The 14,055-nt window shown below is 34.0% G+C and overlaps 2 protein-coding genes and 1 pseudogene across 4 annotated transcripts; 1 reads left to right on the forward strand and 2 right to left on the reverse strand.

The window, feature by feature from the left end:
- Positions 1 to 2,045: 2,045 nt before the first annotated feature.
- On the reverse strand, positions 2,046 to 5,419 carry LOC145124386 (LRR receptor-like serine/threonine-protein kinase FLS2; annotated as a pseudogene).
- A 2,028-nt stretch (positions 5,420 to 7,447) lies between these two features.
- On the forward strand, positions 7,448 to 11,187 carry LOC145124384 (tobamovirus multiplication protein 1-like). Its single transcript, XM_079059708.1, has 13 exons — positions 7,448 to 7,812; positions 8,421 to 8,471; positions 8,668 to 8,701; positions 8,793 to 8,879; positions 8,991 to 9,042; positions 9,119 to 9,296; positions 9,386 to 9,481; positions 9,577 to 9,637; positions 9,909 to 9,973; positions 10,337 to 10,411; positions 10,503 to 10,578; positions 10,705 to 10,871; positions 10,955 to 11,187. The coding sequence occupies exons 1-12, from the start codon at positions 7,645 to 7,647 to the stop codon at positions 10,836 to 10,838; spliced, it is 1,077 nt and encodes a 358-aa protein (XP_078915834.1). The 5' UTR covers positions 7,448 to 7,644; the 3' UTR covers positions 10,839 to 10,871; positions 10,955 to 11,187.
- A 330-nt stretch (positions 11,188 to 11,517) lies between these two features.
- On the reverse strand, positions 11,518 to 13,805 carry LOC145124385 (mitochondrial ATP-independent inner membrane protease subunit 1a-like). 3 transcript variants are annotated; one of them, XM_079059711.1, is made up of 6 exons: positions 13,684 to 13,805; positions 12,980 to 13,134; positions 12,616 to 12,840; positions 12,422 to 12,532; positions 12,281 to 12,346; positions 11,518 to 11,737 (listed from the first exon to the last, which is right to left on the reverse strand). In XM_079059711.1, exons 2-6 carry the CDS (start codon positions 13,097 to 13,099, stop codon positions 11,723 to 11,725), a joined length of 537 nt encoding a protein of 178 aa, XP_078915837.1. In that variant the 5' UTR covers positions 13,100 to 13,134; positions 13,684 to 13,805; the 3' UTR covers positions 11,518 to 11,722. The 3 variants fall into 3 exon arrangements, with proteins under 3 accessions (XP_078915837.1, XP_078915836.1, XP_078915835.1); XM_079059710.1 differs by lacking the exons at positions 11,518 to 11,737; positions 13,684 to 13,805 and adding an exon at positions 13,618 to 13,666 and having other exon boundaries at positions 12,004 to 12,346; XM_079059709.1 differs by lacking the exon at positions 11,518 to 11,737 and having other exon boundaries at positions 12,009 to 12,346.
- Positions 13,806 to 14,055: the final 250 nt, after the last annotated feature.

A 14,055-nucleotide genomic window follows, 5' to 3' on the forward strand; every position in this document is an offset into this window, starting at 1 on the left:
GGTGTTCACTGGTAGGTTGATAGTGAAGGGGCAAAAAGGAGGAGAGAAAATATGAGGGAAAATGAATGGACCAATCAGAAGGTTCATCTTGTTCCGTCTTCACAACCACTAGAAGCCACTCCACACCCAAACCACCGGTCCATGGGGCGGAGTTCACCGGTGGGTTAGTGTTCCACATAGGAAACTCATGTGTGGGTTCACACCCACTCCTGATAGCCTTACTAAACTTGTTTGTTGTCGGTGATAAGGCTTTTATTGAATGCACTAGTGCTTTAAATGGGGAGATTACTTTTCTATCATGTCACAAAGTATATAGGGATGACAGGAATATTAAATAAATGAAAATGAGTTATTGGCTTATTTAAGTAGTCCAACAAACATGTTCACTTCACTATAGATACTTGGACATCTTCATGTAAAAGGTTAACTATATATTGTTACAACTTATTTCACAGATGACGATTGGGTAATGCATAAATGTATTATTAATGTTAGACCCATTAATGCCTAAAAGGGGTGATTAAGTAGTCCACCAAACATCTTCACACTTGACTATTTTCCAGATGGAGGCTGGGGAGGGGAAGGGGTCTTGAGCCATAAAGATGAATATATAATGCTCAAACCCTAAATGATTAGGGTTTGGCCTGGTCGGAGTACGCCCATCGTACCATAGGAGTACGCCCATCATACTCATGCAGGCACACCTCTTCCTAACTCGCCACTTGGGACCCCCTCCCCCTTTTGCAAACAATTCTCACTCCAGTGGTTAAAATTTAATTTTTGAAAATCGAGGTATTATACAATTATAGTTACAGACTTATCCAAGTGGGAGATTGTTTGATTAAGGCATCTAAGCCAGTAACTAAATTGGTATATTCTTGAATTATGAGCAAAATCCTTTTTGGGTTGCCCTCATACTAGAACTTGATTAGAATGACATCTATAGAGAGAATGATGATTTATTAATTATTATATGATTAATAAACGAATTGGAAATTATGGTATATTATATGATTATTATATTAATTGGAAATAGACAGTTGATTTATTAATTTATTATGTGTAACATCCCGGTGTGAAGGTACTTCTAATCTTGGGCTTTATGATTTTAGTATATTGCATTTTGGTCCATAAGTTAAGAAATGGTGAGAAGGGGCCCAAAGTGGTTCTTGGTGGATTTTGGGTCGGATGAGTACGCCATGCATACGTGTATGTACGCAAAGCATACTAAGGCGCGCCTTAGTACGCTGGGCGTATGAGGGTGGCTTGCAAACCCTAATTTCGGGGACTTGACTCGTATTTAAGCATCTTTATGGACATAAACCCTATTCTTATCCAGCCTATTTCAGAGATTTTGACCCTCAAGCAACCCTAGAGCAAAAGGAAGCCAATTTTGGAGCCTTTAAGAGAGTTTGGTGTGGTTTTGAAGAAAGAAGAAGTTGGTGTAAAGACCTTGGAGTGGAGTACATTGTAGATCTAGGATTTCTAGCTTGTTTGCAACCACAGAAAGGTATAAAGCTTGCATCTTTTCCACTCCATCTTGTAGATCTAGGTTTTTTCTCTTTAAAGTCTCTTTTTGGTCCCAAAATGATGATTTTTGAACAAAGCATGTTCTTGACCCATTAAGTCGTCCTTTAGACCTTTGGAAGGGTCTTGAATCATAAAATTGGGTTCCAAATGGTTTGTTTTACTCCATGCATCATGTAGAAGGTCTCAATGGATTAAGATATTGAGTTAAGCACTTATTGGACATGGTAAGTGATAAAGTCGAAGACTTTATGACTCCTAGGAGTGTTTTAGCCATGGATCTGCAATATGGACATAAGAGCTTTAGCCATTAAGCTCTTAATGGAAGTTTTGGGTTTCTGGGAGTACGTCCCGCGTACTAGGAGTACACCCTGCGTACGAGGTCAACCACCCCGATGGTGGTCAACATGCGAGGACGTGAGTATGCCCAGCGTACCTTCGGTGTACGCCTTGCGTACTCACTCTGGGTCGATTTGGCTGAGTTGACTCGGTAGGGTTGACTAGTTTGACTTGTAGAATGAAACATACAATATACAATTTTTAATTAATATTCATGTTTTCTTAACATTATATATCACCATGATATATATAGAATCAAAATTAGAAATGAGAATATGCATTTTTGTAACTCTTTCTACTATGAACAACAGAACTATATCATGTTGCATAATAGTAAATCACAAAGTTTTCGATTCATGTTATTTCATTAAAATTCGATCCTCATGAATCATGACACGTGATATTTTGCACCCTTCTTGTGTCAGTTGATGAGGATTCATTCCAGGAATCCACAGAAGGATCTGAGTGCAATGTTTTTAGACATTCTTACTGATCTTTGAAAGAGAAAATAAGACTTCATTCATGTCAGGTCGATCTTTTGGATCCATTATGGTGCAAGATAAAGCTAACTTAAGTAGCTGCTCTATGATTATGACACCCTGATTCATTGAGAAATTAGAACCCAAATCAGGGTCTACAATTTCAATCAAATCTTTCACTCCATTTGAAAGTGCTCGATCTACTAGTTGTGGCAAACTGATCATTTGGATCCCCTCCTCTTCAGTAAGGACATATGTCGGTCTTTTTCTTGTCATAAATTCCATCACTATTATTCCAAAGCTAAATACGTCCACTTTTGTTGTAAGTTTTGTCATATATACAAACTCTGGTTAAAAACAGAAGTGCATTAGTGTGACATTCAAGGTGAAAGGTAATAATACAGTTGTAGATACTTACAAGTTAGAAATTTAGAATGTGTTACCTGGTGCTAAGTAACCAATGGTGCCTTTGAAATGTGGAAGCATAAGAGATGTTGCTTTCATCCTGTTGATGAACTCCAAGAATTCGAGCTTTGCCAAAATCACTTACATGAGCATCCCACTTTTCATCCAGAAGTATGTTAGAAGGCTTCAAATCACAATGAACTATCGGGAAATCATATCCCGAGTGTAAGTACACCAATCCTCTGGCTACAGACACCAAAACATCTACTCTTTCAGACAAATCCCAAGAATTCGAGCTTTGCCAAAATCACTTACATGAGCATCCCACTTTTCATCCAGAAGTATGTTAGAAGGCTTCAAATCACAATGAACTATCGGGAAATCATATCCCGAGTGTAAGTACACCAATCCTCTGGCTACAGACACCAAAACATCTACTCTTTCAGACAAATCCCGTCTTGATCTATCAATCCCAGAGTCGTGTATAATCCTATCCAAATTACCGTTTTCCATGTATTCAAGAACCAAAGCCTTTAGCTTCCCATTCTCCCATGCATAGCCAAGTACCTTCACTAGATTTCTATGCCTCAGTTTCCCCAATGTGTTCATTTCTTTGTTAAAGCTCTTGTCAGATTCAGCTGAAAACTGGGCGATGTTCAAAATCTTTACAGCTATCATCCTCCCATCTTATAGTCTACCCTTGTACACAGTGCTTAAACTAGTTGTACCCAAAATGTTTCCTTCACTGAAGTTGTCGGTAGCATCTTCCAGTTCTTTTCTATCAAATCTTCTGAGAGTCAACCCTGGGGTGTAGTCAGGCGCTTTGACTTTCGTTTTTCTAACATGGCCACAACATAGTGTTACAAAAATGAATACAATAAGCAATGCAACTGATCCGAGTATTGAAAACATCAACACAACCTTTGATCGAGTTTGGGTGGCACATAATTTGGTGTTGTTGGCAACGCACAGAGATGGGTTTCCCTCTAATGCAACTGCGCTTATGTTTCTGAAAATACCACTATGGGGAACACGACCTTCTAATTGATTGAAAGAAATGTCGAGTTTTTTCAAATCCAAAATGTTGCCTAAACTTTCCGGAATCAAACCCTTGAATTTGTTGCGTGAAAGATCAATAGAGGTAAGATAGGTCAAATTCCCCATAGTTCCATGGATCTCTCCATCGAACTGATTTTTTGAAAAGTTTATGCTGGAAAGCAGATCGAGAGGAGGGAATATTTCTTCTGGAACACGACCTGAAAGCTGATTTCCAGACACATCAAGACTTCTCAAGTTTCTGCATCTTTGAAGCGTCACCGGAATCCTTCCTGACAGATTATTTTTTGAGATGTCAATGGCTTGTATCATCTCCAGCTCGCCTAATTCATTTGGGATGTTTCCTGTAAGAAAATTGTTGGAGAAGTTGAGAAAGATCTGTGTATTTTTCATATCTGCAATCACGGACCCTGAAATCGACCCTGTGAGCAAGTTGTGTGAGAGGTCTATGGAAATCAACTTGTTAAGTTTTCTTAAACTATCAGGGATTGATCCGTTAAACCTGTTTCCACTTAGATCCAACCGAGAAAGCTGCTCTAGCTTTGAAAGAGAATTCAGAATAGAACCCACAAATTTGTTGTTCATCAAGTACAGTTCTGTAAGCTGTTTGAGCTCAAAGATTTCATCTGGAATCTCTCCTTGAAGATTATTGTTACCAAGCAAAAGGCTTTGAAGGGAAGAAATGTTTGAGAATTCTACAGGAATCGTACCCGAAAAATGGTTTTGTCCCAAGTTTAACAACATCAAATTAGTTAGGTTTCCGATTTCACCTGGGAGGGGGGCTGAAAAGGAATTGTCATGAATTTGCAGAATTTGGAGATTAGAAAGTCTACCGGTACCCGGTTTTAACAACCCACTGAAATTGTTATGTGCGATATCTAAGATCACAAGACTTGAACAATTGAAGATATCATCCGGGATTCTTCCTGGCATTTTGTTGTCACTAACAACTAGATATGTAAGATTTGACAACTTCCCTAAACCCTGAGGCATTTCTCCTGTCATCCTATTTCTAGCAAAATCTATCCAACGCATATTAGTGCAGTTTGTGATGCTTGATGGAATAGACCCTTCAAGAAGATTATTACTAAGAGACAAATCTAGCAGATTATGAAGCGACCCGATGCTTGAAGGAATTACACCTGTGATGGAGTTTAAGCTAATACTTAAGTACGTCAAATTGACCAACCTGGAGGCTGGAAAGGTTTCCAAGAAAAGGAGAGATTTGGCCTTTGAGCTGTGTTTGCTGAATAGAAAAGGAAACTACACGTTGTGAGACATCATCACATTGGATTCCGGTCCAGTTACAGTGGTGGATGGAATCAGCATTCCAATCCAGGAGTGCACCGGTTGGGTCATCTGTGATTGAGTTCTTGAAATGTTTCAAAGCATCAACTTCATCTTTTAAGCTAGAATCTGCAGATAGAACACCAAGTACTAGGAAAAATACAAGGACAAAGGTTCTGAACACCATTGTTGATTTTTAAGTGGGTTTAGTCACATGAGCATGAAGTTGGTTATATATTACTCAATCAGAGGTCGATTATTGTAAGTGCTTTCCCATTACATAAATTCCACAAGCTGGAAGTCTTGCATTTGACGTGGAAATTGGAATAGTGCCACTTAGTCTCGAAGATAAAATATCAGTGTACAATATCAATCTGATACTTGTCAACCGTCAATTATACTCCCCTCCATTTATATATAACCTATCAAATTATAGATGTTATATTATATATGTAACTTTATTTTATGATTTTATTATTTTATTGCACTGATTATAGATGTTATAATATATAGCTGACTATACATTAACTTTAACGTATTATTGTGTTTAAAAAAATTTGTCAAAATATATTGAATAGATACTAATATTGCATATTTATTGTTGAGATGTGGAGACTCATTGCTTTTGGCAAAATATTGTAAATGGTGAATGTGAAGGATATGAATAGCAAACCAAGGGTGACATTTGTCAAGTGTCCCATATTGTGTACATGTATTTTTATTTGTCTATACCTCGCTTTGTGTATAGTCTCAATGTAATCGTAAACTTCCACTTGATATTAATAATAAATATCTTTATTTTGTCGGTAGACATAACACAATTATACTAATAATGTGAATCACGTAATTCTTTTGTCATGTTTTTGCATTTTTATTTGGCTTTTGGAAGATGCAGAAGACTATCTCTACAAGAAAAAACTATATGCATCAACCACAGTGGCGGATGCAACCCCGTTTAGTGGGGTGCATGGACCCCACTTAGAAGTGGGTCCCACCATTTTTATTACTAATAAACCCTTCAAAAATCATATTTTTACTAAAAACACCCTCCTTAACACCTATTTGTACATTAAAATGCACCAATTGACATTTCATTTACCTGAAAAACCAAAAAAAAAATTTGAATTTTATCTTTTTATATATATTTTTTATGAAAATGGACCCCACTTATATTTAGTTATGGATCCGCCACTGATCAACCATTATCAGAAAATAAACATGAATCGATAAAGCAAGAGGATCAGGTATTGTTAGATCGACATACACTTGGGATGGTTAGGTTTTCATTAACAAGAAGACACTGTTTGGCCTAATCACGACGTTATCCAATATGTACAAAAAAAACCCTCTACAACTAATAAAATTTTCTTGATTCCATCTCTGGTGAATATGAAGATGCAGGAAGATATGCCGGTTACGGATCACATGAACGAGTTTAAATTCAGCGATGAAGTTAAGGAATTTTTGTTAATATCTTCAATGCTCGATAGTTAGTCCAATATGATTGGACACTTCTTAATGATTCTCAATTTGAAAATAAGTGTTCCCCGACATTAATGCCCTCAATATTTCACATAATTTCTCTCTTTTTTTTCAAAGTCTCAAATGATCATCCAAAACTTTAAGGGAACGTGTCGTTTGTAGAATGTTTTTTTGGAAGAAATGAAATCTATCAAAAGAATTAGGATATGTAATGTGTTTAGTTGACATGAAATAAAATATGTTTTCTGCTTGGTTTGCAAATTTGTCAAATGAATTGGAAAGTAAATTATGTAATAGGACCAAAATATCATTTTAAAGTTTTTTTTATAACTTATTATTTTTTTAATAAAGATTATAGAACTTTCATTTAATTAAAAATTTCATTTAATAAACTCTTACCCGCTCAAATCTATGTGTTTTGTATTGAGTTTGAAGAAACTTCGGAATTTCAAGAATAAGTATGAAATCCGACGAACGATTATGGAATTTTGAAGAAAAAAAAACTTCTTTTATTACAACAAACTAAAAAATTAAACAAAATAATAAATGAAAAATATATACCATACAGAGTTGTCTAATATTAGTAAGATAATGTTCCACACTTCGAAAATTGACATTTCAAACATAGTTAAAAAGAATTTTTAAAATATGTATAAAAAAACTATAAAATTTTAAGAATAAGGCCAAAATATAACATCCAAAAAAACAGTTGTTTTTTTTTTTTTTAGAGAATATCCCTTTAATAAAATACATGAACCGGGTTGGATGAAAACCGGGTACGGAAGGCCTGAGGATTTCATAAAACCAAACGGTTCAAAATATGACGACAGACAACGTCACATCATTACATACGTGTGCAAATATACGGAAGATGCACTCACTACCAAAGACATTTCATTTTACAGAGACAGCTAAGTAGTGGTATATAAAGAAGACGGTTATCAATTAGCAGATCCGCCATTGATAGATACCTCAGCAACAGCAGCAACAACAAGATTTTTGTTTTTCAAATTCTAACCCTACACTCTCCATCAACCCAAGCCCTGAGAGGCTGAGACTCCAATTCTTCATGTATGAATACAAAGAAGGCTCTCGAATAATGGGGTCCGCATGCTTGAGGAGCGAGATGATGATAGGGGAGTTAACAGAGCCTGGTTGTTACTCAAAGCCCTTAGTGGCTGTCAATCTTGCTCTTGCTTTTCTCGATGTCGCTATTGCCCTCCTTGCATTTTACCAGGTCTCTTCTCTTTTCAAATTTCAATCAATCTCTACATTTTGACTTTTCAAATTGGGTTATTAGGTTTGCTATAACTCTCCATTTCTCAAATGATTTGTTGTTTGGATTGAAGAAATCGAAAATTCACTTCCAATATGTCAAACGTAATGCCAATTTTCACAATAGGGTAAATTGCTTTAATCGCCTCTGAGTTAACGAGTTCTTCTTTTCGTGAATTGGTTGACAATGGGATTTGTTTGCTTACCCTTAATGAAGAAATGAAGAATTAACTTCACTTCATAATGCTGTAAGATGTAGTTCCTATATCGTTGTGGAAGTAACTAGTAGCTAGAGCTGCATAAGAAAGCATTCTTCTGTAACTATTTAGTACATTAAGATGCTGATTCTTCAGGAGTTAATGGGAGTGTTTGTTTTTAAAAAAAATGAGAATCAGAATCAGAAATGAGAATATGCCATTCTGACTTTTTGTAGTTCTTTCTAATATAAACTCACTGCATAGTCGTAAATCAAAAAGTTTCTGATTGATGTTCTTTTATTTAAATTTCAATACTTAAATTCTAATTAAGATTTTTTCTTTAATACTAATATTTTGTACTTTCTTGCGTCAGTTGATAAGAATTCATTCTAGGAATCCACAAAGGGGTTGGACTCGACAGAAAGTAAGTAATACCCTTTAAATATCTTTTATTTGTCACTGATTTTCATGAGAATTCATTCTATAATAGCAACACATTTATAAATTGTTATTTTGCTACCAATATGCGCAATATATATTTTATTTGTTACATAAATTTTTCTACTTTACAATGTCATCAAATGTAACTTATACTAACTCATTTAAAAATCTAATTTCAGGTGTTTCATCTAATGATTGGTTTTTCCAACACTGGTATGATACTTAAGACTTTTTCTTTGTATTAATTTTAAGACATTAAATTTCCTTATATTTCCAACAAACTTTTTTTTTTTTTTTGTGACAGGTTATGGTGTTTATTTTATATTAACTCTTGTTGCTGCTTGTAAGAAGTGGATCTGTTGGTCAAATTCATGTGGTTTTGTTGTTATGGGTATGTTGTTATATTATAACTCAAGAAATTCTTATATTATAAAATTTACAACTACACATCTTGGATAATTATAAAAAAAAAAAAAAAGTATTTTCATATTTTGTTTTGTAGCATTGCCCAAGATTCTATTTCTTGCAGCTTTTCTTCTTCTTCTATCTTTCTGGTATGTTTCAGTGTGTGAAATTTATGAAAATCTTGATAGATTTATCCCTTTTAAAATTCATGGTCAACAATCGTAGGGTTGACCTTTGTCATCAAGCAAATGATGAAGATGAAGATGAATCAGAAGGTAGTTTTCATGAAGCTTTGGTAGAGAAAGTAAATAAGCCGAATTTGAAGGTTATTAATTACACTCGCAGAAGATGTTGCAATATTAGAGTCTTCCCTGTTGGCATCCGTCAACAAATTGTCATATTGGTATATTCATAATTACTATTTTGCCCCTCCCCTATCTACAATTTGTCCTTTTTTTTAACCCAGGGGTATTTTCGTCTTTCTTTTAACAGGTGACTTTGTTGATACTTGTGTTAATGCTGACATCAGCTGTGCTTATTTGGATTGGCCTTGGAAAGAATCCTATTGATTCCTCAGTTGTGGCAAGGGTATAAATTATTGGTTTTTATTTAATATTTACTTTTTTTTATTTTTTATTAATAAATTTCAAAGTATGATGCTATTTTTTCTTATAAGCTTGCAGGTGTATGTAGATACTTTTGCTGTTGTAATGCTTGTCCTAGGTGGCGCATTAGCATACTATGGTCAGCATCTTTGGTATCTGCTACTTTTATTTTTATTTTTATTTTTAATTTTTTTAGTTTTAAATATTTTAATGCTACAAATTTCTTCTCTTTATGCAAGAAATAGCAACGTATTTGTGTATTATTCTGTTTCTTTCTATTACAACATTGTACATTTGATTTTTTTTCTTATTATTATAACATTGTACTTTTCCATTTTTTTTTTTTTTGTATTTATTTCTTTGATTTATTGTTTATTTGAATTCATCTGCTTTTATAAAAAAATGTACAGGATATGTGCTGGTATCAAAAATGAGTAAAGTGAGATCTGAGAGGGCTTCTTCCGAAATATGGAAGGTATGTGGTCATTTAATTAACAGCCGATTCGTTAATTTTATGAAAATGACCATTTTGCCCCTCATACTCATTCGTCCCCCTCTCCAAATCCCTAACTAGAACCCCAAAAGTCCTTTGCTCCGCCAAAATAATAATAATCATAATCAATAAAAAAGTACAAAATTTGAAGGGCAAAATGGTAATTTTACACGTGCTTAACACCCATTTCTAAACATTGTGCAAGTCACGGACCAAAATAGTATATAGGGTCGAAAAATGCAAAAAAATATCCAAAAAGAATCGATATTACAAAAATTACAATTACACAAGGACCAAAAGTGTAATTATGTCTTTATTATAGTTTACATTTTTTCTGTTTTTCAGGTTGCTGGACTTGCGATAGTTTCTGCTGTTTGTTTCACCTCAAGTTCAGTTGTTGCTATATTTACAAATATACCCGTGAGTATTTTTCTGCTTAATTCATTCAGCCATTTTCCTCAATGTCTTAATTTAATGTAGTAGGTGGGGCCCACGTCATTGATTTTCACAGGTTCTCTATCATTGTGATTGGGGGGGAATCGGAGGCCTGTATGCTTCTCTTTTACTCATTGTCTACTACTTCATAGGTATATGCAAAAACTAGCATCCTACTTTCATTTTTTACTTATTACAACATTGTACTTTGAAAAAGTCAATGAAAGTACATTGCTATTTCTTGCATTTAACTCTTTTTGGATACCATGTTTGTCCAGGTTCATCCGTACCTTCAGGTTTTGTGTTGTGGGTAATGAGAGAATTGCCACCTTTGGTTGTGGTTAATGTTCCGGAAGAATCTAGAACACTTGCTTATGTAAGTGACTATCCGGCTACTACAACACAACCATAACATTGGACTAGTATTACAACTGCACAAAATCAGGTTCGAATGCTTTTTATTTATTTTTTAATCTTTATGTTAATGTTCCGGAAGAATCTAGAACAATTGTTTTTTTTTTAATGTAGGGATCAAGGGCAAGTCCGATATGACTCAAGTTGACCAAACGATATTTAACAACTTCTTACTTGCTCGAGTCGAGTCAACAAAGGTGAAAACAAAAGTGGAGGGATTTTGATAGTTTAGGTTTTTTGTATATATAAATACAATCTCTTTTTTTTTTCTTTGATATGTATTTTTTTTCTGTTACAACATTGTACATTTTTATGTTTTTATTAAATTATTATATTATATTTTGTAACATTATACTATAATTTCTTTTCTTGTTATCATATCCAACCAACGGTGTTGCAGGAAAATAAATAAAAATTATAATCTTGTTATGATATTCATCTCCATTATCCATTTAGGGCGTTAACCCAATAAAAGTGAAAATTAAATGTTATGATATTCATCTCCATCTTGTTTTATTTCTACGCTTATGCACTATAGAAACAGACTACATGTAAGCTCAAACTCAAAGTCCTTTGATTCTTCATTATCATAGCAAACAGGAGTTAACGTTAATGAGATAAAAATTATAATCTTTTTATCCTACCTAAAAAAAGTAACAATCTACTCACTCTCAATGTTGTGCAAAAGACATAAATGTCCTTGTCTACATTCATAAGCCCAAATCGTATTATTCCCAAACATGAAGAGTGCTATAATAAATAAATATGCCCCCACGACAAACAAATGATGTTCCATTTGTAGCTCAAAAAAAAAAAAAAAACAAAACAAAAAAAAACTGCCTTGTTCAATAAGATTTCATCATTTTACAAGTCAAAAATGTGTCACTGCTCCACAACCTGTAACCAAAACACATACCACATAAAATTCAAGAAAAACTAGAAAAAAAAAATCTTTTAATCATACTTTATATTTAACTTTTGTTAATTTCTGACTAATTAATCTAATTTATTAAATATTAAAAATATTATATTTTTATAAGGTAAAATTCCATAAAAATCACTATAGTGTTTTTTTTTTAGAATTCAAAGTTTTATGTAGTGACTTTTTGAAAAAAAAAAAAAAGTACTATACTTTTTTTTTATCAAATTTGCCTTTTTTATAACTACATAGTTTTACAAAAATAATATCAATATCAATTATAATGTGTTCTTAAAAACAACAAATAGTGGGGAGGGGTATAACATATTTCAAATAGATAAGGATAAGTATTTGATTATTGAAATCAAGGCTTAAAGCTTATGTATGGAGAGGTAATAATTCTCAATCTCCAGTCGTGCAAAAGACGAAAATGCCCTCCTAATCCTCATAACCAAAAATAGCTCTAGAAAGCTTGTTAGTCATCATGTCCCGTGTAACAAACAAAGCCTTACAGAAAGTACCTTAAAGGCAGGGTTACCAATTTGTGGTCTCCTCCCAATTGATCCAAATGCACTTGTAGGCCATATCTGTAACATTTATAAAAATAAGCATTTTTCTTAAACCCTAAACCCTATACCCAAAATAAATAAATAAATAATTACCTTCCAAAAAACCTTGCCTTGAAGAAGTCCATAAGGAACAGGTCCAAAATTCCTTGAATCATAAGTATTATAAATGTTATCCCCTTCAACCCAAACATGTCCTTTTGGAACCTATACATATAAAAATACCAAAACATTATTATTTATTTATTTATACAGCACACAATTTAATAAAAAAAAAAGATTAATCATACAACTATGGTTTCGGTTCTATCGCTATGTGTGGGGTCCACAATGTAGGTGATACTGTCACCTTCCATGCCAATAATTCTCTTGGTGACAACATTTCTTGGATTTTCAGGTGACCGGACTATGATGACATCACCGGGGCCCACTTTGCCATAACGGGTTGAGATTCTGTCAAGTAGGACAATCTCACCGTTGAGGTTGAAAGTGGGGAGCATGCTAGGACCTTGGACCTGCATGTAGACGATTGTTTTAGGTAGTGTTTGGTATGATGGAATCACATAAGGAATAGAATGAAGATATTTGTTTTGTTTGATGGAATGGAATGACTCATTCCATGCCATCCAATCAAAAGGATCCTTTAGAGTTTACCATAGCAGTGGAGAAGAGGTAGGTATTGGTGACATGAATTGCACAGAAGAATTTGGCAACTGAAAAGCTTTTGTCAAGTGCTTCTTTTACTATGTAAGCCCATCTTTGAAACAAGCTCATCTCTCTCTCTTGAAAATATTTCCGGAAAATTGTACCTAAATTAACAAATAATAATGATATTAATATTGATAAAGAAGCAACCATAAGTTTCTCTTAAGCATTTCATCGAGCAGGTTGTAGGCGAATCTTGAAGTAGAAATTTTGATAAAAAAGATCATCCAGAATGCAATATGAGTATAAGAGCATCACACAGAGATATAACTGAAGTCAAATAAAGAAAGAAAGCAACTCACTTACAACATCTAACATTGTATTAAGCTTAGCAAAGTATTAAACTAATGAATCTACCAAATTTCTAAAAGAATAAGCAATAAACGACATATTTATATAGGCAATACTCCTTTTCCTAAAACAGTTACAAAATTATAGAAACAGGAGATCAAGATATCAAATTCACAGTGCCAGAGAAATTACAAAATTGATACACCGAGGTTGTAATTTCAGGGGAGGGGGTGATCACTATAGAGATATGATCAAAGTGAAACTTTAGAGAAATAAACTTATTTTAAGTATCTTACCAAGGCTCAAAGATAAAACTTAAACTGATAGAAGTGAGGCGATATAAATGGAGTGATTAGACCTACCTTATACAAGATGGAAGTGTTTGTCGCCGGCGACGGCGAGAGAAGCGTCGTCGTATTGTGGAAATTTGGGGAAGCTTAAAAACCCCGATGAAGTTGGGTCTGAATGTTTAAATAAAACCCGATCGTTTTTATAAAATGCAAAAATGACCCGGTACACTTTCATGAGCTTTATTTAAAAAAAAAAAAAAAAAAAAAAAAAAAAAAAAAAAAAAAAAAAGAAGAAGAAGAAGAAGAAGAAAAGAAAACACTAATAATTCATAATAATTTAGAAATAAACTAGTGGGTGGGCCTGTGGTGAACCACGGGTCACCTTTGTGGCAATGAGATGTGTTTTGTTCTATTCATAAAGAATGACGATGAGAAAACGAAACC

This window comes from Lactuca virosa, chromosome 7, assembly GCF_052849685.1.
Source record: "Lactuca virosa cultivar CGN04683 chromosome 7, Lactuca_virosa_CGN04683_v6, whole genome shotgun sequence".
NCBI classification, from domain to species: Eukaryota; Viridiplantae; Streptophyta; class Magnoliopsida; order Asterales; family Asteraceae; genus Lactuca; species Lactuca virosa.